Source organism: Cydia amplana, chromosome 6 (genome assembly GCF_948474715.1).
Source record: "Cydia amplana chromosome 6, ilCydAmpl1.1, whole genome shotgun sequence".
Lineage (NCBI taxonomy): Eukaryota > Metazoa > Arthropoda > Insecta > Lepidoptera > Tortricidae > Cydia > Cydia amplana.
The window spans coordinates 6,364,930-6,385,188 of NC_086074.1; the positions used below are offsets into that span (position 1 = coordinate 6,364,930).

Below are 20,259 nucleotides of genomic sequence, written 5' to 3' on the forward strand. Positions count from 1 at the left end.
CGGCGCGCTGCTGGTCGCCGGCGCGTAGAGTGGCCGCGGCCGCGTCCGCGCGCGCAGCTTGCAGCGCCACCTCGGCTTCCAGCTCGCGGATATGCTGCATGGTCGCGGGTATATAGGCTCCACTATAGTGTACAGGTGTAGCACTCACTGTGCGCAGCGGCCAGCTCCTCACGGTGCTGGTCGGCGAGCGCGGCCAGCTCGGCGGCGCGCTGCTGGTCGCCGGCGCGTAGAGTGGCCGCGGCCGCGTCCGCGCGCGCAGCTTGCAGCGCCACCTCGGCTTCCAGCTCGCGGATATGCTGCATGGTCGCGGGTATATAGGCTCCACTATAGTGTACAGGTGTAGCACTCACTGTGCGCAGCGGCCAGCTCCTCACGGTGCTGGTCGGCGAGCGCGGCCAGCTCGGCGGCGCGCTGCTGGTCGCCGGCGCGTAGAGTGGCCGCGGCCGCGTCCGCGCGCGCAGCTTGCAGCGCCACCTCGGCTTCCAGCTCGCGGATATGCTGCATGGTCGCGGGTATATAGGCTCCACTATAGTGTACAGGTGTAGCACTCACTGTGCGCAGCGGCCAGCTCCTCACGGTGCTGGTCGGCGAGCGCGGCCAGCTCGGCGGCGCGCTGCTGGTCGCCGGCGCGTAGAGTGGCCGCGGCCGCGTCCGCGCGCGCAGCTTGCAGCGCCACCTCGGCTTCCAGCTCGCGGATTCGCTGGTCGCGGGCGAATTTCTCGGCCTGCAAATATGTTATTTACTATATTAGCCATTGACCGCGTCTTCGCCCGCGTATAAGTAGTAGTAGTAGTAAAACACTTTATTGTAAAAAAATCAGAACAATACAGGAAAAATAACATTCGTCATTATTACAAAGGCGAACTTATCCCTTTAAACGATTTCTTCCAGTTAACCTTTGAGCAATTGAGGGAGAATTGGAGACAGTAGACATCCGTACTGTACCAAGTCGATGAACTGCTTATATTTCTTCCCCTAGTTGTCTCGTACTAAGTTGCAAAGCGGTTTTGCCTTAAGAGTATGACGCCAAACTAAATTTAAAATTCTCATACCTCCATAGCATCTTTGTATTTCTGAAACAAATAAATGAAGTTAAATAAAATCGTACTACACAGTGAACAATCGCACCCCAATGGCATACGAAGCTAATTTATATCTTATAATCTCACGAATTTCTATTATCGTAAAGAATATACTAATTAGAAAGAAAGAAGACACATCTATTTAACGCCACAACATATTACATATAGAAATAAAGACATACAGGCGTTAAAAAACATTGGACGCTAAAATAGGATAATGCCGCGGCAATGCGTGGCGCTGGTTTTCAGTGGGGCCCTGACTTAAAACTATTACACTAGTAGGTAGAGTCAGACCAAGAAAAGTCTGCAGCGGATTTGATAGCTCACGCAGTGCAAGTGTTATTTTAAACGTCAAACTTCTATGAAATTATGACTTATAAACAACACTTGCACTGCGTGGGCTATCTAATCCGCTGCAGACTTTTTTTGGTCCGACTCTAGGTAGTAACATTTACATTGTAGTCCTCCTTGTTGATGTTTTCCTCTTCGTGTTTGAAGAGCAGGTCCTCCACCTTCTGTTTCTCGTCTTCAAGCCGCTGCGTCAGACGATCCAGCTCCGCTTTCAGCTTGCCGTTCTCAGTGCTTGTCTGGAACAACAAAATACACTTTTAAGATTTTGGAAATGATATGTAAATAATATAACGCTGATGAAATCGGCGGCAGACCACCTACCACCGGTGGACGACGGTTGAAGACCCAAAATAAGCTCATTTAAATAAAGACGTAGCGCAAGACCGCGCTAGATGGAAATTGAGGACAAGGCAGGCCGACCCCAAGTAAATGGGAACAGGTCTAGCAGGAAGAAGATGAAATCGGCGTTGGAAGGGCTTTTTTACGTTTCGCAGTACCTCTAGCCTCAGTTGTATGAAAAATGCAGGTGTTATATTCTTAGGATCAGTAACGGACCATTTACTTAGTTAGAATTTGTCGTTCCTGTACCTACATATCATGGCGTAAAGTCATTCTATGGAACTTGCTATGTAAGCAAACCACCATATTGAAATTGTCAAAAAATATGAATTTACTAGTGACTTTTGTTTACATAGTTAGCAAGTTCCATAGAATGACACTTTAGTGACGACTTTTCGCCCAAACACAGGCGTCAAACGCGTTTACTGGGCCTCTAAGCCATGTCTCTACCTGTGCGGCTTCCTTCTTCAGCTGTTCGAGCGCGGTCTCAGCGCGGTTGGCCTGCAGAGACACCTTGGCCACCTCCGTCCGCTCCAGTTCCCGCTCTCGCATCAGTCGCTCCAAGTGATGTTGTTTTAAGCTATGTCTCTACCTGTGCGGCTTCCTTCTTCAGCTGTTCGAGCGCGGTCTCAGCGCGGTTGGCCTGCAGAGACACCTTGGCCACCTCCGTCCGCTCCAGTTCCCGCTCTCGCATCAGTCGCTCCAAGTGATGTTGTTTTAAGCTATGTCTCTACCTGTGCGGCTTCCTTCTTCAGCTGTTCGAGCGCGGTCTCAGCGCGGTTGGCCTGCAGAGACACCTTGGCCACCTCCGTCCGCTCCAGTTCCCGCTCTCGCATCAGTCGCTCCAAGTGATGTTGTTTTTCTCGAAGCATCTCCTGTTATGAATAGTGGAACATGATTAGTAAGACTTTCAACTGACCGTAGAACTTTTCAAAGTATTTTTTTTCTTTTGGTTTGATTATTTTAATCATCACTATCTACAGCCATAAAAGAGCATTTTTTCCATAAGTTTTTTGAAACCGCAGAAACGTCTAACTATGCCATTCAATCGATAGGAACATTTATACATTGATGCCTTCGAACATAAGAGAGTTATACCTAAATGACGCAGTGTAGGTACTTCATAAGTCTATATTACAAATACAGCCATTTTTACCCTACATCCTTATAAAACGAAAAAAACTTAAAATTAATTTATCGGCGTGAAATCGTGAGTACGGGTCGTAAGGGTCACAGCGACTCATTAATCTCAAATTCCTGTTTTCGTATTTCTAAAAGGTTCAATTAGTCTTATCATTTCATCCGTATTCACGATTTAAGCCGATCATTATCCTAAACCCCAAACAGGATATTGTTCGTTCGGCGATGCGTTCTTGATTGTTATTTTCCTCCTGATGACGCACCTGACGACGACCTGACGACCGCAAAACAAATTGGTCCTTCACACACTTTCCTGACTGCATCTGTTAAATAAACCATCGAAGACACACTTTGTATAATTAAATGTAAAACAATTAGCATGCGGTTGAAACAGAATACGAGTTTGTTGGGAGACTCGACAGTTGAATTCATCGGCATCTCGACGCAAACCAAATGATTTAGATTCATTTATTTTTCAATAAGTATTACATGTTTTTATTACAATCGAATATAAAGATGAATTATACATATCAAGATCGTCAAAATATCCACATGAGTAATTAAATTATTTATAGAATTAGCAGATAATATAATATAATTGAACAGTACATGCCTTAAACATTATTAATTTTCAATTTACAGATATACCTAATACCTAAGTAGGTATAACGTATGCGTGTGTGTCTTGTATGTGGCAAGTGCAGCACCATACTTCCCAAACCAATGAACCGATATCGATTAACTTCTTTTACGAAATTATGGTGAAATCAATGACATAAATAATATTTTGCATTTTAATGATACTGAGTTTTGGATCCCAGTCCCGGAGATTATGATAATGCGGTAATATGTGAAATGGGATCCAGATGTTACAAGCTTATCGCCGTTAGGTTAGTATTAAGATTTTCTCCCTTCTACTTAGGGCATAAATAAGAGCAAAATCGATAGTCCTTTTCTAATAAGTAGAATAGAATTTAGAATGTGTATTAACTATGTATGTTACTCCAACAGATATACCTATATGTACAAATTGTTTGTAGGTAAGTATGTACATAAAAACTAACTGTATTGCCAGAATTTCTGCCCAGGACTTTTGCTGGCAGTTCTAACTTACAGCAAAGCCACTAGTAGAGTATAAGTACCTAAATGTTTTATTCCACTTATTGTTTATTTTCGTAAAAAGCTAAGATCAAATCGTATCATGCCAAATGATTTCTTAGATTTATCAAAAGTATTAAAAAGAATTCTGGCATATAGACACTTACCCCATCGTCTCTTGACAATTCCCTAAAAGATTTTTTTTGAGATTCCTACTGAATTCGGGTCATACGTTATTTCTGCGAGTAAGATAGTCCTGTCACTGTCGAGCCAATGTGATATTTTTGCCTCTGTTACGAGCTTTACCTGAATAAGTTACGTAATGAATTGATTTACATGATTATAATATTAATGTAACTTGCTAGATGTTATCTACGCAATAAATACATAATTTGTCCCATTGAATAGCTTTAGATAACATTGATAGGATAATGGACCGTTAAAAGCGATACTGAATGAGACGTAAAAGCTATTTACTAATACAAGCCTTTACCTTTGGTGTTGGTTCCAGACCCGTATTTGTTAGGTTCATTGAGAATCATACTAAGCGGAGTTCAGAGTGAACTCTTTTTCTAATAAGTTAATATTATATTTAAGTATAGGTGAGTACCCCCTTAATATCAGGCGGGCACTATACTTGTTTGCCACCGACGTGGTATTCCAAAACTCTCATTGCATACCCACTTTATGAATATAATTCATTCACTAAAACCTACGGCAGTTTTGCTACCGTACCTAAATAATCTTGCAATACGTTTACGCTAGTGCGAAAACCAGTGCCCGACATTCCGTCCCCTACCGGTGTCGGTATAGGTACCTACGGATAGGGTAACAGGGGTTATACCTTTTGATAGAAGTAGACTATATAGTTAGTAGAGTCTGGAGACGTTTGCGGATCAATAAGCCTGCATTTCGGCGGTGCGCTCAGAGCTTGCCAACTTTAGAGCAATTCTCACACCAAATTCGCTACTTTATGTTGGTTTATTTTAGATCTTGTTCTGCCTGCAGATAAAAAAAAAATTGTACAATAATAGCTAAGAAGCTTTGCAGCATCAAACATACCTACCATATTTTTGTAGGTTTTTAAATCTGTTAAATGAAATCCGTACTTTTAATCTCAATTTTAGAAAGTAAGGTATCCAAACGAATCCCGAAACTTTTAGTACCTTTAAGAATCAACCGGTGAAATCATAAAACGACGCGTAATATGTATTCTGTAAGACTTATATATCTGTATGATATCTAAAGAACGAATTATTTTATCGGAGCGCGCGAGCGGAAGGAATACCTAATTTCCATACCTTTTCCCGGCTTAGCTACAAAGTGTCTCAGGTTTACGAAACGATACTGGCAAACCACACCAGCAGGCATTCGCAATAAAATGCCAGGTTCAAACCGGTCAATGATTTCATGTACTTAAGGTTCACACGTGCACTCGTAAAATTCAGAATCTAGTAGATATTTACTTAGGTATGTAATGTACCTACTCCTTGCCAATATTATGAATAGGAAAGAAACTGTTGTCAGTCTGTCGCATTTTCACGCCATTGAAAGTTGAACAATAAAATACTATTACCTATTTTATAGCTTTAGGTAATTACACTCACTGAATGGAAAGGGGAATGCACAATGCATATACACCTAATCTTACGCGGATGGAAATAGAAAACTTTGCCAACGTATTATGCTCGGTTATGTTCTCATAAAACTTGACGGCAAGTTCGCCTGTGCTCATATTCCTTCATGGCGGTAATATATTATTTAAGACGGTTCGATACTGCTACGTTGGGTTCATAATGCATGTACAGTATCACGGTATGCTTTTGATAAGTTAGGTTCACACAATCAATCATTATTTAGGTAATTTCAGCTTTATTGTTCGGCTCGGCAATTTTTGCCAGCTTATTTAGCAATTTTAGATTTAATTAAATAAATAAATAAATATTATAGGACATTATTACACAAATTGACTAAGCCCCACGGTAAGCTCAAGAAAGCTTGTGTTGTGGGTACTCAGACAACGATATATATAATATACAAATACTTAAATACATAGAAAACAACCATGACTCAGGAACAAATATCTGTGCTCATCACACAAATAAATGCCCTTACTGGGATTCGAACCCAGAACCGCGGCTTCACAGGCAGGGTCACTACCCACTAGGCCAGACCGGTCGGTCAACATGTCAATTACATGAGTAACAAATAGATTATTACACAAACTGCGCCAGTTTTAGTCATTCCTTACCTTTATATTTAGGTAAGCGTAGGTACTCGTAAAGATATGCTAAGCTCATATGGGCTGGATTATACGTAATAGGATTTTCAGGCTGACTGCCACGTAAGTAGGGACGCGCAGTTCGAATTTCAATCGAAGTTTTAATATGTACCTACGTTTATCCATTACAATACTGCAAAGTGCAAAATCTTGTAGCTATTGAGAATATGGTAATGTAAACATTCCAATTTATTATGGTAAGGATCTAAATACCTACTGTTAACGAGAAGTACTTAGACTAGAATTGTTTAGATAGGTTGTTTAATCGAGATTGTGAAGTGATTCTGATTAGGTAACTAATAGTTTATGTAGTGTGTTGGAATTCCATGAATGTTTTGGGATCGTTTGCCGAGTGCTTCGCTTCAGGGAAACAAGTATATAATACTAAATGAAGTACTCACATGCATATCTATTATAATAAGCTTTGTTCGGCATACAGACAATGCTCGTTGAAGGGGTCTCCTGTTTGCTTCGTGAAATACAGGAAAACATCCCATGTGTACTAACTAGATAAATTTTTGCCTTCATACCATACACCCCTTTATCGGCTTGTACAACTTACACTGTAATTTTCATCGCATCGTCACTTTAAAAACTACATACGTATATCGAAAAATCCAGAATTTATTAATTTTGCCGTTACTGTACAGATACTGACTCTCGATGGTTTTCAAAGCGATAGGATTAACCGCCCTGGCTTCAAGCCAGGACCGGCTCGTGATATCGTCCTGAATTCGCCGCAACTTTTGCAGCTTTCAAAGAGAATTTATGTTTGGCTTTTATTTCCGAAGAGTAAGTAAGGTAATTTAGCGGCGTCGCATAAGTTTCTATATTTTACACAGGGTTTTAATGGTTTTAAAGATTTCTTCGTAAGTATATATACAGGTATTAGTTATACAATGTTACATGAGTAGGTGCCGTGGTAAAACAGAAGTGTGGTTGAATGAAAAGCCATAACATAATAGTACCTAAATTCTGTCAAGGGCGTAAACAAAGCGTGCGGCGGAGGTCACCTTTGGCTAGACTGATACTATCGAACTGTTTATACTGTTTAGTGGTGCGTATACTGCGTACATTCCATATTTAGCTTGGCCTATACCCAAACCCATTCATATTAGAAACACATTTATAAAAACCACAACAGAAAGACTTTTTTAGGAAGAGATGTTTCAAAGGAAATTGTGTCTTGGATGGATGGACTTATCAACTAGTTTTTTTTTTTTTGAAACCGTGTATAGTATGCACATTGATTAGCACTCTCATTAATTCTGATAAATGTGCTGATTGATTACTTGGCATGGCACCAAGTTCATTAAGAACTGTTACAAATATTACCCTGAAATAAGGTTGAATGGTCCAATCATCAGATGGGACTAATACTGATGTGCCGTCGGAAAATTACCAGAATAGCGAAATTTTCACATGGAAAAATTTCGGAAACTACCTACATTTTGTGTGGGACTCAAAATTTTCCATTTCTAAAATGGACGTTTTCTTTGAAATTTCCGAGAACTTTCCGACCCTTAGGAAACTATCCGCAACATTTCTGTATCTAGGGGACCGAAAACACGTAGGTTTACCTTGCCCTATTTATTGAGTACCTATATCTAGGTTAGATTGGTTTAGCCGCAGCAGGCACCTAATAGTTAAAAGTTGAATCAGTGTGAATTGACTAATAGAATAACCGCATATCCTGTTAACTGTCCAATGAGTGATGAATGTCCCTTTGTGCAGTGTCACGCAGCTGACGTAAATCTGTACCGTTTCAAGGCAAATGATCTTTGAACGAACAAGGGGAAACGAAATGACAACGTGTTAGATGAGACCGATAGTGCTAAGAGGAGACCTTGGTTGAATAAAGGTTTATTAATAAAGCCGTTGTTAGTACGAGTAATAGAGAGTAAAGTCTATTTTTTTATTCGGTAGACTGAAATGACAGTTAATAGTATGAAATGACATTTCATGTTCATACAATTAACTGTCATTTCAGTCTACGGAATAAAAAAATAGACTTTAGATACACACCGATACCGTTTGATATCTAAAATACCAAAATTACACGTAGATACCGGTATTTGTGTAATTTTGGTATTTTAGATATCAAACGTTCCGTTAAAATTTCGCCTGGCAGGTATGTCTGTTTGCCCGTCCGTCCGGCTCAGCTTAGTGCTAGAAAGCTATAACATCGTCATCGATATAAAGATAAAGGAGGAAAAAACGTAATGATCTTATGATGATTTAGAAAACAGGAATTTAATTTTTAAATATATATAATTGTATCTACCTAATTACAAACATTTGGAAAACTGTTTTCGTTAATTGCATATCACATTGCATTGAAGTTGCGAATAAGTGACAATACATATGAATCCTATGATGTTAACCTATTCAGCACTAAAGACGACACATTAGTCACATTACCGTTACGCCTTTCTTTAGGCAACATCCTGACTACCTACGTAATGGAAAACAATACTTTTGCTACGAGCGTAGCACAACTAGCATACCTATAGCAGTGAACAAGTTAAAACATTAGTACTTGCAAAATAAAGTTACATTTTCCTATCCAGGAACCAGGTAATCGCGTGTAATCGAATGATGTACGAGTAAGTACCTAGTACCTGGTGGCAGGTAACGGAATGTCGCAGTGTTACGGCGAGCAATTAATTCAGTTTATTACCCACTAGGGGCCAAAGGGTCAGATTGCTGGGCTGGGTCGACTTTTCGGCCATTTCCACTGTGGTGTGGTGACAAAGTTGGGTTATATAGATAATATACCGATTATTAGATGTTATAAATGAATCGTCTCTAATTCTGCGCATTAAGAAATTCGGTATTGATTTAAAAAGAGAGAAGGCAGGCTTAATTGGTAGTTTGAAACTAGATACTTATATCTCTATTATACATATTAGCACAAGTAAGAAGAAGTTAGGTCAGGGGGGTGTCACTCCGCAGTTTAGGTATATTTGGCCGGCGCGCCCATCGGACAGGCGTATAGCAGTGGGCTGCCGCTCGGCGTGCACGATAGCCGTGTCACGTGGCGCTCGCGCAAAATTGAAAATACACAATGGCTTCGAAACTTACTTCCGTGAGAATCAGACATACTATCTCCGGATAAAAAATGTATGTTTACATAATCAACGTTTGTAATTCCTACATATTTATCTTAAAAATAATAAATCAGTGGGTATAGGTATAAAAACTTGTCAAGTGATAACCCCGTGCCGACACTCGCAGCTCGGTCATAAAACTGCGGCGCGCAAAGGAGATTCACGGTTCGTGCGCGGTTATAAGTTTCAATTTTGCTTGCAGGCCGCGATATAGGTGTAATTTTATACCTAAATCTGACTTTTGTGAAGGAGTGAATTTTCTGTACGGTAGTACTATTAAGTAGTTATTCTGTGGTTAGGTAATCAACTTGACTTTACTATTTTGATAACCAATTTCACGTCAGTCTCCATTTTTTTACGATAAGTGCAGTTGCTTTATGATTAATTATGATCATAAAAATACTAGACAAAGCACATCCTAAACCGTTAAAAGTAGGACCCGAACATAATCGTACAAATGTTGTATAGGGTCCAATAAGAAATCATTTTTTGAAATTCCATCCCTAAGAGGGTGAAATGGCATTCATTATTTCAACACGGAGGAAGGAGTATGATCGATCGAATTTATAATTTACCCCTGTTATTAACCACATAACAATCCTATCAATTGTTTGCGATGAAAACATTCAAAATCAATTTTGTTAAAATTTAATTTACAAAAATAATTGCATTTACAGTGCTCCCGCATCCAATTCTAACCCTTTGCCCAAGCAAATACATACTCTGTCCTACAAAAGTGTCGATTTTCTATTGTTTTTAGAAGCATAGACGAGCATGCGAGCATCTATAATAAGCCTTATCCTAATTCACACATTTCTCTCGCGCGAATGCTTGATTAAAAAATACAACTTTGGTCTTAATGTGTAAAAGGAGCAACATTTGCAAGTGCATCCATTTCGACTATACTTACTATCTACAAACCAAGCTGACGATAGGGGTAATAAAACTTCTCATTCACACTTAGCAAGGCCGTCGTAAGAGTGAATGAGATAGTAAAATGAGAATAACCCCAGACGTTCGTTTTCCGGATACATACTATGATAGTCAGCAATAAGTATTGTGCGGTATGCATTGCATCCCTTCAGGTTACCTTTGTATGTTTTTTTATGTGAAATATAATGTCGAAGAAATAAAAAAATCCATTTTGAGTTACATTCAACCAAGCATTCGCCCATAAAGAATTTACTAAGTAAACACTCGTTTTCATAAAGATCCTATCTAGCGATCTAGAGATAAGTAAAATGTCATTCAATAGAACTTGCTAACTATGTAAACAAACCGCCATACTAAAATTGACACTAAATGTCAAATTACTAGTAACTTTTGTTTACATAGTTCGCAATTTCTATTGAATGACACTTTAGTAATCTCCTAGAAATATCTAAGTTACTTAAGTTGGATTGGATCTCACTATGATGTAATGGATCTTTATAAAAACAAAAATGTAGTCGGAATAAAACAACATAAAGTTAATTCATATAATTTATTTTCAACAAACAGTTATTCCAGTAAGGATAATGCAGGATAGGAATAAATACACAACACTGTTCAAGGTATATTTTATTAAAACGACTAAACTAGGATAGGTAGTTTATTAATTAAATGAATCAAAATTCATATGTAATGCTTAATGTTTATTTATAATTAACAATTACTAACTAAGTTATGCTAATTTAGAAAATATTAATAAGTTAAAAGTGAAACTAATCTAAAGCATGGGAATGCTCGATTCATAAGTGAGAACTTAAAGTTATGAATATCATCGTCATCTTACAGGCACTGGTATTTTAAAAATAGATATAAATAATAAATAATTTAACAAACATTTTATTGCACTCAAGAAAAAAGTAGCGCATGATTTTACTGTGATTTTAAATTTTAATAAATTTATTTAGTAAAACATTCGTTCGTTTCTGAACTCTACAAGTCTCTACTCATCTCTTTCTAATAACGTCACATAATTTAGTCAGTACAGTCTACAACAAAACGAAATCTACTAATCTTTATTCAATTCACACAAATAAGTTGCAATTGGGTACTTTCCCCTACTTAAAATAAATTATTTCTCACTGTGCACGAAATAAAACACCAGATAATTATTATAAAAACATAGATAACAGTTACTTTTAAACACAATTTCTATTTAATAAATCTGATTGAAATATAAAAATTAGGCGAGTTGACCATGACGTCACTACACATGATTTCATATAAATTCCATATTAGCAAATCGTTTTGACAGTTCTAAAAAAGAAGCTGATTTGCCTAGTAGGAAAGTAGCCAATTGTATCCGCAACTCACAGGTGAAAAGTGTAGCATTCAATTCGTCTCAACACATCGGAGACGATATGAGATATGAGATAGAGTACTTATGTCGTTCAGATATCCCTATCCCTTTTGAAAACCCCCACAATTCAGAATATCACAGGCTCCTTCAAACAAGACGTAACAATTTACGTAAACATCAGTTGAAAATATTAGTGTAACTAGTACTAGCAAGGATTATTGTAAAAATGGCTGTATTTTATTTGTACTTTGTGTGCGTGGTAATTGACGTAAGTCTAATTACTATTCGGACAGGTATCTATAGTTAGTTTTACATTATGGACAGTCTAACAAACTACACCTGAAATAAATTTAGGTTAGCGATTTAGTTTCTTATTAGAAACACAATTTTTTTAGTATCAAAATTACATGCTCAAATTCAAACATGATTGTAATTCGTAACAATCAAACAAGCTGTCGCTCTGAGACAGTAATAGATGGAATGGAAGCCCCTGGTACTGCCGGAGCGGTATGCGATAACAACTAGCGTGTGCTTTACGACAAAAGTTGGTCGAATTTAAAGTTTCTTTCACAAAAACAGTAACAAATTTTATATATCAAGGTAAGAAAGTTCGTGCTAAAAATACTTTATAAGTATTCTAATATTTCAAGAAATTTTAACCAACCACAACTCGGCCAAAGACGATAGTGGATGTTACCGTCTTAATTTAGAACCAGATGCTTCGATTGATTTTCCATTCACAATGTCTATCACCTTTGAAATAAAATATTTCAATGATGATTTTAAATCTCAAAAGAAAATCAGCAGTAAAATTGGATCTAAATCGATCAAATTGGTAAACAATGTCTTTTGGCGCATAGCACACGAAAGTCGTGGACGTCTACCGCGCGGCGATAGTGGGGTACTGTACCTGCAGCGCGTTCTTCGCCGAGACAGGGGTGGACGACGCTCGCGGCCCACCCACTCGCTGTGCCGTTAGTGACAGTGCCAAAAACATGGGGGAAACCAAAACAACACGTTAAGGAACTACATATGCTACGCCACTCGTCATCCATTTGCAGTGTCGGACACTTCTGACAGATTAGGAATAATTAACGTATAACCATCCAACTATAGTCCAAAAGCTTCCAAGTATGGTTAAAAGTTAACACGAATATCTTCGTTCGTTGCCTATTATTTAAATGTCGTAATGTTTTGGTTTTTTATTGTGAATTTCATAATTTTAAAATTATTTAATCTTAATACCACTCCAATTAGCTGACCAAGGGCAGGTTTAAATTCAGCAAGCTGTACCCGCACCTTTTTCATTAAGTACTTACACAATTTGTTGCACAATGTTTAGATAAATACTTACCTACTTACTTCATATACCTAAGATGGACTAATTACTTACCTAACCCTTATATTATACCTAAGAACTGATGTAAAAAAGTAATGAAATAAATGCATTTGTATTTGTAATTCTCTGACAAAATATTTGTACATCAAATGGAAGAAATAACTCGGGCAAAACCAAAACGAATATTGGTATTGATATTAAATCACGTATTGAACGTTTAGACTATAGTCGATTGGTTTTACGGTAATATAGCCAAATTAAAGACTAGGATAAAAGTAGCCCGTTATTTGTTTGCGGACGTTATATACCTCGCCATAGATTTGTAACAGAAGTGACCGTAACCGACAAATCGATTGCCTCTGTACGACGAAAACTGCCAATGTATTGAATCAGATACTTTATTTGATTCAATATAAAGGCAATTTAATATAGCTTTATAGTTTATACCAACAGAGAATCGCGAAATTTAATACAATGTTGGTACAAAATAATCGGTGAGCCATGCAGTCGTAAGGAAAGTGGAGATACTTTGACTGTCCATATGATACAAAGCTATGGATGGACAAAGTAAAAAGTTGTTATTTTAGCAGACACTCAAACTGCCAAAACAGAAATATGTAGGTACATAACAAGCAAAATGATTGAATGTCGATCGATGTCTTTGGTATTACGAGTGAAACTAATTCAACTACGAAATGAACTAATGATAAGAGACCTTTTAGATATTCGATTTGGAATAGGTATATACTATGCGCAAAAGAAATGAAGCTAATTTCCGTGTTTATGTGTTCTGCACACCAAATATATTAAGTTAGTTACACAAACCACAAACATATCTAAGTGTAATTTGAACAGTCTTGCCACGATTGGGAAATCTTAAAAATAATATCACAGTCTAAAATCATAAGAGATGTTCTGAGGAATGTCTACCGCAGTCTCTCAAGGGATCCCATTTAAGTGCCATCAAGATTTATACTACAGCCAGACTGCGAGATGGCAAAGAGACTTATCTCTTAGAATATATTTTTGTAACTTATTACAAAAATATATTCTTTACAATCTCAAAAGAGTCTGATCTCGACTTGACGCAACTTGGGTCCCAGTTGTATTAAGATAATGTAACTAACGTAACGTGTGAAATAAGCAACTACGAATATAAGCGGTCGAAATGATTAATGACAAATGATAATATAATAAAACAAGCTCGTTTTCAATTCCCTATCTTTATGTCATATCTAAAGATAGCAAATCGACAACAAATAATAAGTGTAAATTAATAACAAAAGGACCAAACCGAGGGGTGCCACTACAGACAAAATAAAATCGTATTAATCAATGTCCATGCAAACAATAAGCGCACTCTACATAAATATTATGACCGCACTCGTCCGCGTCGCCCCCGCGAACATCGTGTATGCAGCAGATACGTGTCACTTCGCTCACCGGACTGTTCAATATTTGAGACAAACACTACAACAACGTTTCTTGACGGACGGATATAACCGTATATCAAATATAATACGTACTAGGAATACTGATATAGGTAGTATACGATGTTACTATTAATTAGGCGTTCAGATATACACGATGTTGGGGTAGGAGAATTGGAAGGGCGACACGCAGGAGTAGTGGTAACTCTTCCCGAAGCCCGAGAAGTGCGTGTTGGTCGGCGGCATGTCGACGAGTATGTCGGTAGCGGCGGTCCCGCGGCTGGCCCGCGTCACGGCGGCCGGCCGGCCGCCCCACCGCACCAGCTCGCCGCCGCCGCGCCCCGCCCGCGTGTCGCCGCTCGACACGCTCGCGCCCGACCCGCTCGACACGCTGCGCCGCGAACGCGGCGACGCTATGCTCAGCGTGCTCTCCGAGCACCGCCAGGATTTGGGCAGCGTTTCGCTCGCCCAGCGGCAAGGATTCAACTCTTTGCTTTTAGCGTCGCGCATTACGATGTCGTAGAAGACCTTTGGGTGTGGAATAGCGATCAAGGCGCAGTGGTCCATGTCGACGTGTTTGACGAGGAGCGTTTTGTCGAGCAGGCTGGGCACGCTGCGGTGGGGCGCGACGCGGCGCGGAGTGGTACGGCCGAGCGGCTCGGCCGAGCGCGCGCGCGGCTAGCCTACCTGAGCGCCGAGCGCCGTCACCCCGAGCCTCACCCCCGTCGCGCGAGAGGACGCGATCGATGTGCCGAGTGACGTGAGGGATTCGCGCGAGTTGGAGCGTCGCATGGGCGTCATGCGGCCGTTGCTGTGGATCGCGCAGGATCCAGGCTTGCGGTTGGAGGGCGAGCGTGATACCTTGGCGATGGGCGCGAACAAGCCGAAACGAGGCGAGCATTCAAAGTACCTGGTAAATAAAAATAATTAAAAACCTGGATTTACTGACACTTTAGTTTCCTGCATATTTTACTGATGTACCTCTTTCCTTCAACGGAGCCGTCGTTCTTGCCGATCGGGTCGTCAAGTTCAACACCCGCCCAAACGCCTGAAGCGAATTCGGTAACGCCAACATATTTCAGGGTACCAGCTTTGCTCCCGCGACTGCTGGATACTATGACTCTGTCTCCGAGGCGAAGTTCCCCGTTTGTCGTTGTCGAAATAGATGCATCTAAAAAAGGAATACTCAAATTAGCGTCAATAATGCTTTGTTCTATTTACAACTGTTTATCTAAATCCTACACATCATTACTACATCTTTGTGTTAGTCAATTGATCACTATTGACCATCTGTCAACAATCAAGCAAGGTGATATTTAACCAATCTATTCAAAAGTGACTCCTTTGTCCTGATAAATCACTCTAAATACAAGTAGGTTGGCACTGATCACTTTTGCAGCATTGCAAATAAAATATATGACATATGTATTTTGCGTTTCATTTACAATGGTACTTTTAAGTCCTTTGTACCTATACTTACTCATTTTGCTGCTGACAACGCTGCGCACGCTACCGTTGGGGGACAGCGTGCGGCGGTAGCGTCCCACCCCGGACGGCGGGCGCTCGAACACGCTGCCCGCGTCCGACGTGGGCGACCCATCGTGTGTCGCTAGCGGGGCACGCGTCAGTCGCGTCAGACGTGAGAACACGCCGCGCTTTTCCGAACATTGGAAATAGCGGACGCCAGCTACTGATCCGTCGTTTTTGCCTGAAAGATGTAACATTTTATTAGATGGTCTGCTTGATGTCCGAGGATGCCCGATCGAACATAGAAAAAAGTCGTAGAAAATTCATCAGTGTAACCTGAGATCTGATGGTGATGAGGCAAGCCCCGAAAAGGAAATGGCTGGGATACCTTCACATAGTTTATAAAAAGGATGTAACAAAATAACAGATGAGGCCAAATGGTCAAATATCCTCCAACACACTGTGGTCTGTCGTACCGATGGCATCGTCGAGCACGATCCCCGCCCAGTCGCCGGGCGCGAACTGAGTCTCCCCGATGTACGCGATCTGGCCGGGCTTGGTGCCGCCCACCCACACGCGCTCGCCGATAATGAAGCTGTCAGTGTCCTCCGTTAGAACAACACTGTGGTCTGCAAAGTCAAAACACATGCTTATGTTTTTTGTTAGGTGTCAGTATTTAACTATGTCCGGCCGCCTGATACGATTGTCAACTTTTTTTTATTGATATTTTTTTGTGTTACGAACAAACATAAAACATTTTGTGGAAAAATAACACTTAACTTAGGACGCATCAGTAGTACCATACGTCACTCTATAAGTAGATAGTAGTTTCTGTTCTAAAAAGGCTTCAGATTATAGGCACAGGTAATATTCGATGTGACATCGTATAAGGCGCTCAAACTAACGATATTAAGCCGGTATAAACCTTTTGAACGTTCTCCGAAGAATGCCTAATAAGTTTTAATAATGATACCGGAAGAAAGTTTTAAGCATCTCATTAAGTTGTAAATGCCCACCATTCAAATAGGTAGCGGAAAAGGCTTGACCCATTTATGGGCAGGTTTATGATGTGCACACGATTAGAATAATCGTGGGCGTATGCGTGCAAGTGCAACGGTCACCGGGGTCGATTTGCATTCTCGTATGGACGCCGTGTACGGACTTTCGCTTCATTCATATTGCATTCAACAAACTGCAGTTGACTTGAAAAATATGAAGTGTAGTATAGTATATTTATAACTGGAAGGAATAGGCGTCGTGTGGCGTCCATGGAACTCGATTAGGTACCTACTAATTGCATATTTAAAAAATATTTGAGTACTGACCTAGGTACAGGTCAATTCACAAAAGCTGGTGTTTTCAGGTTTGAAATGTATTAACCAGTATAAATAATAAGTATCCCGACACATATAGGTACAATTTCATTCACTTATTCAACCTATGCTCTTGCTACTGAATCGATCTATGGAATTACAAAGACGTTCTAACGTTTGTGCGAGACGTAGTTCGTGTTTGTCTAAGCGTTTTTGGTTCTAAACGCCTCACTCAATAAGTCAAATAAGCATACTTAATCAGGCATCACTATACAAATATTTTACTTAGGACGCCACACTACTGATAGAGCATATAGCATTACTACATATCATAACTTAACATTGCATAACACTAAAACACCACAACATTGCAAGCAAATTGATCATAATCACCGATGAATAGGTACTTGGAACATCTAATATAATGACGAGTATGTGGCTATCGAGCGTGCGTGACTTGCATTGCAATTTGTAATAAAAAATTGTTCAGCTTCAAGTTCCACGATAAAATACGTTTCCAATAAAATATGATTTATTGCAAGAGACACTTTAATAGGTGGTGATTAATGCAGCTGACTGCTAACAATAAGACCTAATGAAGGAGGTCTGTTTATGGTCATCGACTAATATGAAGGGTTTGGGCCTACGCTACTCGGCCTGTAGGTACATACTAGTAAGTAAACAATTCGCTTGTTATTTCACAAACACGTTAAAAAGGCATGTTTCCTAAATGGTAAATCTACATGCAAATCTTTACGAAATGTTAAAACGATTTGTTACAATAATTTTATGCCAGTCGCGCCGTAATGGCAACTGATACATTCATTAAATCGATTTTATAGTGGAACTTGACTTTGTGAATGAAGTGAAGTGCGGTTACCTGAGGACCTGCGCAGGCCGGCCTCGCTGAGCCGCCGCGGGTGCTTCTCCCACAGCGCGTCCATCGACGTGACGCTGTACGTGCTGCTGGCTACCAAGCGACACACACACAACCATTAGCTACACAACACAAACATGAGTGGAACTCACGACACAATGGGTGCATTCTAAAAACGAAAATGTGGGATTTTTAGTTATGAAACTGTATTTTGCTATTGAATAGATGTTTGAATTGAAAAATGGTTCAAAAATTATAGATTAGTAAATTAGTTATTTTGTTGATTTAATCTAGATTTAATCTTGGTAATTTTAGCTGTATATTTTTAATAGTCTATTCATGCATTGTTAGACCTGTCTGTTATGAGAATTTACACGCGCAGTATGTTTTTTTCTTTGTACAGGTATTAGGTATTACTCGTGTTACAAAGATTGAACAGCCTTGTCATGTAGAAGACTGACTTCGTCACTGACATAGTCATTGTGTCGAACGATTATGAGCGACAGCCGTGGCGCTTGTAAAAAGAGCAAAACAATCAGCGTTACAGTTCGGCCGATAGACAATGCTGTTAATTACGACGGTAAGATTTGATGGGGGTCGTGGGCGGGCGACTCGTCTTGACATCGCGGGTATGTTTATTGTGACATAGTGTTAACAATTGATTATGTTGTTTATAAACAATCGAACGACGACGATCGCGCCGCGCCTTGGTGAGAAATAATAATGGGTTACATTTTTAGTTAGTACAAATCGTCGCGCGTTATCGACACACGTTTAAACCTACACCTCAAAAGATTCCACCACCGTCTGATGACATGAATACAGAGCTCTCTACAGTCTTTACCCTCCACCTAATCACAAGTGCCTCTACGAAGGAATAGGACTTACTAGATGCCTTGCGATGCGAGCGCGGTCTGTCGGGCAGACTGCTGGACACCTCGTCCTCCTCGGCTTCTATGAGGTCTTAAGATACAAATAAAAGCGTGACATCATTATGAACAAGTGAAATTTAAAATTATTGACAATATACAGTGATTGAGTGATATATGTGCGTGCCAAACGTCCATTTCAAAGCATGTAGCATGCTGTGCTCTCATGCCATCTTAAATTTTGAAATCACTCTATAGATTTCGAGCGTGAAATGAGATTTTACTCACCTGATAAATGTTTTCTAGATAAGTCGTCGCTGAGCTTCCTCACGGCGTCGGAGCTGCCGTCTATGACAACAAAAACACACGTAAAGCGGAATGATAAAACAATAAGCATGCTTAAGGAAAATCTATATACCTACCTAAAAATAATTTAAATTTCAATGTCAGACAGATAACTAATAACAAATTGTCGAGGAAAGCAAGCGTTTGTCACTTTTCAACATTGTTTCAAAGTTATGATTATAAAGATTTAAGTTACAGGTAAAGTATTGCTTTCCGCGACTGTACAATACAATGAAGGCATTGACGCGTAAAATATTTGAGGCTCTATGTCATGATACATGGTCGTTTGCAATTCATATTGGGCAGAGTTCGATAAAATCATATAGTAAGGATTGAGGTAGGTGTAGGAGACACCCACTGGCCCTCGCTGGGCTAGTCTATAAAGGGCTTAATATCATTGGTGTTTAGTGACATGTGTGTCTTTAGTGAATAGAGTAGCGCTGGCACGAGCCACAGCTGGCATACGGACACGAATGAGTAGGCACGCACTTAGGGTTATCAATGAGGTAAAGAATTTTCCCAATAGGTATATCAAATTTTTAGATCACTTTCTAAAGGTTAATTGAAAAACTGTTTACAATTTTAGCTGCGTTTTTAGATTGGAACATGAATTTATTTGTCATTTTAATACATAATGTTTTTTGGTAGGGTCTAGGTCTGTGCGGAAAGAGAAGAGTCATATAATGTATTGGTTCCCTTACATTCTACGACTCCTCTTTTTCCGCACAGACTCTATCACACGGTATAAGTAAAAATATTTGTTTCAGCTCCCCTAGTGTCCGTCAGAAAGTTTATAGATGAATCTGGCATTTCATCAGGATCTTAGAAATTTAAAAGTTGGTAACCCTCACGATTCGTAGCAAATTATAGTGGGTGATAAAGCCATAACTTGGTGTCTGTTTGTTCTTGGAACTATCACGATATCCGTTTA

The 20,259-nt window shown here is 39.7% G+C and overlaps 1 protein-coding gene across 1 annotated transcript in view; it reads right to left on the reverse strand.

Annotated features, from left to right (window-relative positions):
- LOC134648726 (CAP-Gly domain-containing linker protein 1) overlaps positions 1-20,259 on the reverse strand; it is a 59,966-nt gene that overhangs the window by 11,311 nt on the left and 28,396 nt on the right. Inside the window, 14 exon segments of the mRNA XM_063503233.1 lie at positions 553-724; positions 1,053-1,073; positions 1,538-1,669; positions 2,223-2,358; positions 2,360-2,500; positions 2,502-2,647; positions 12,599-12,655; positions 15,145-15,367; positions 15,439-15,628; positions 15,938-16,165; positions 16,401-16,553; positions 18,118-18,207; positions 19,003-19,077; positions 19,272-19,331. Coding sequence (XP_063359303.1) covers positions 553-724; positions 1,053-1,073; positions 1,538-1,669; positions 2,223-2,358; positions 2,360-2,500; positions 2,502-2,647; positions 12,599-12,655; positions 15,145-15,367; positions 15,439-15,628; positions 15,938-16,165; positions 16,401-16,553; positions 18,118-18,207; positions 19,003-19,077; positions 19,272-19,331 — 1,824 coding nt within the window.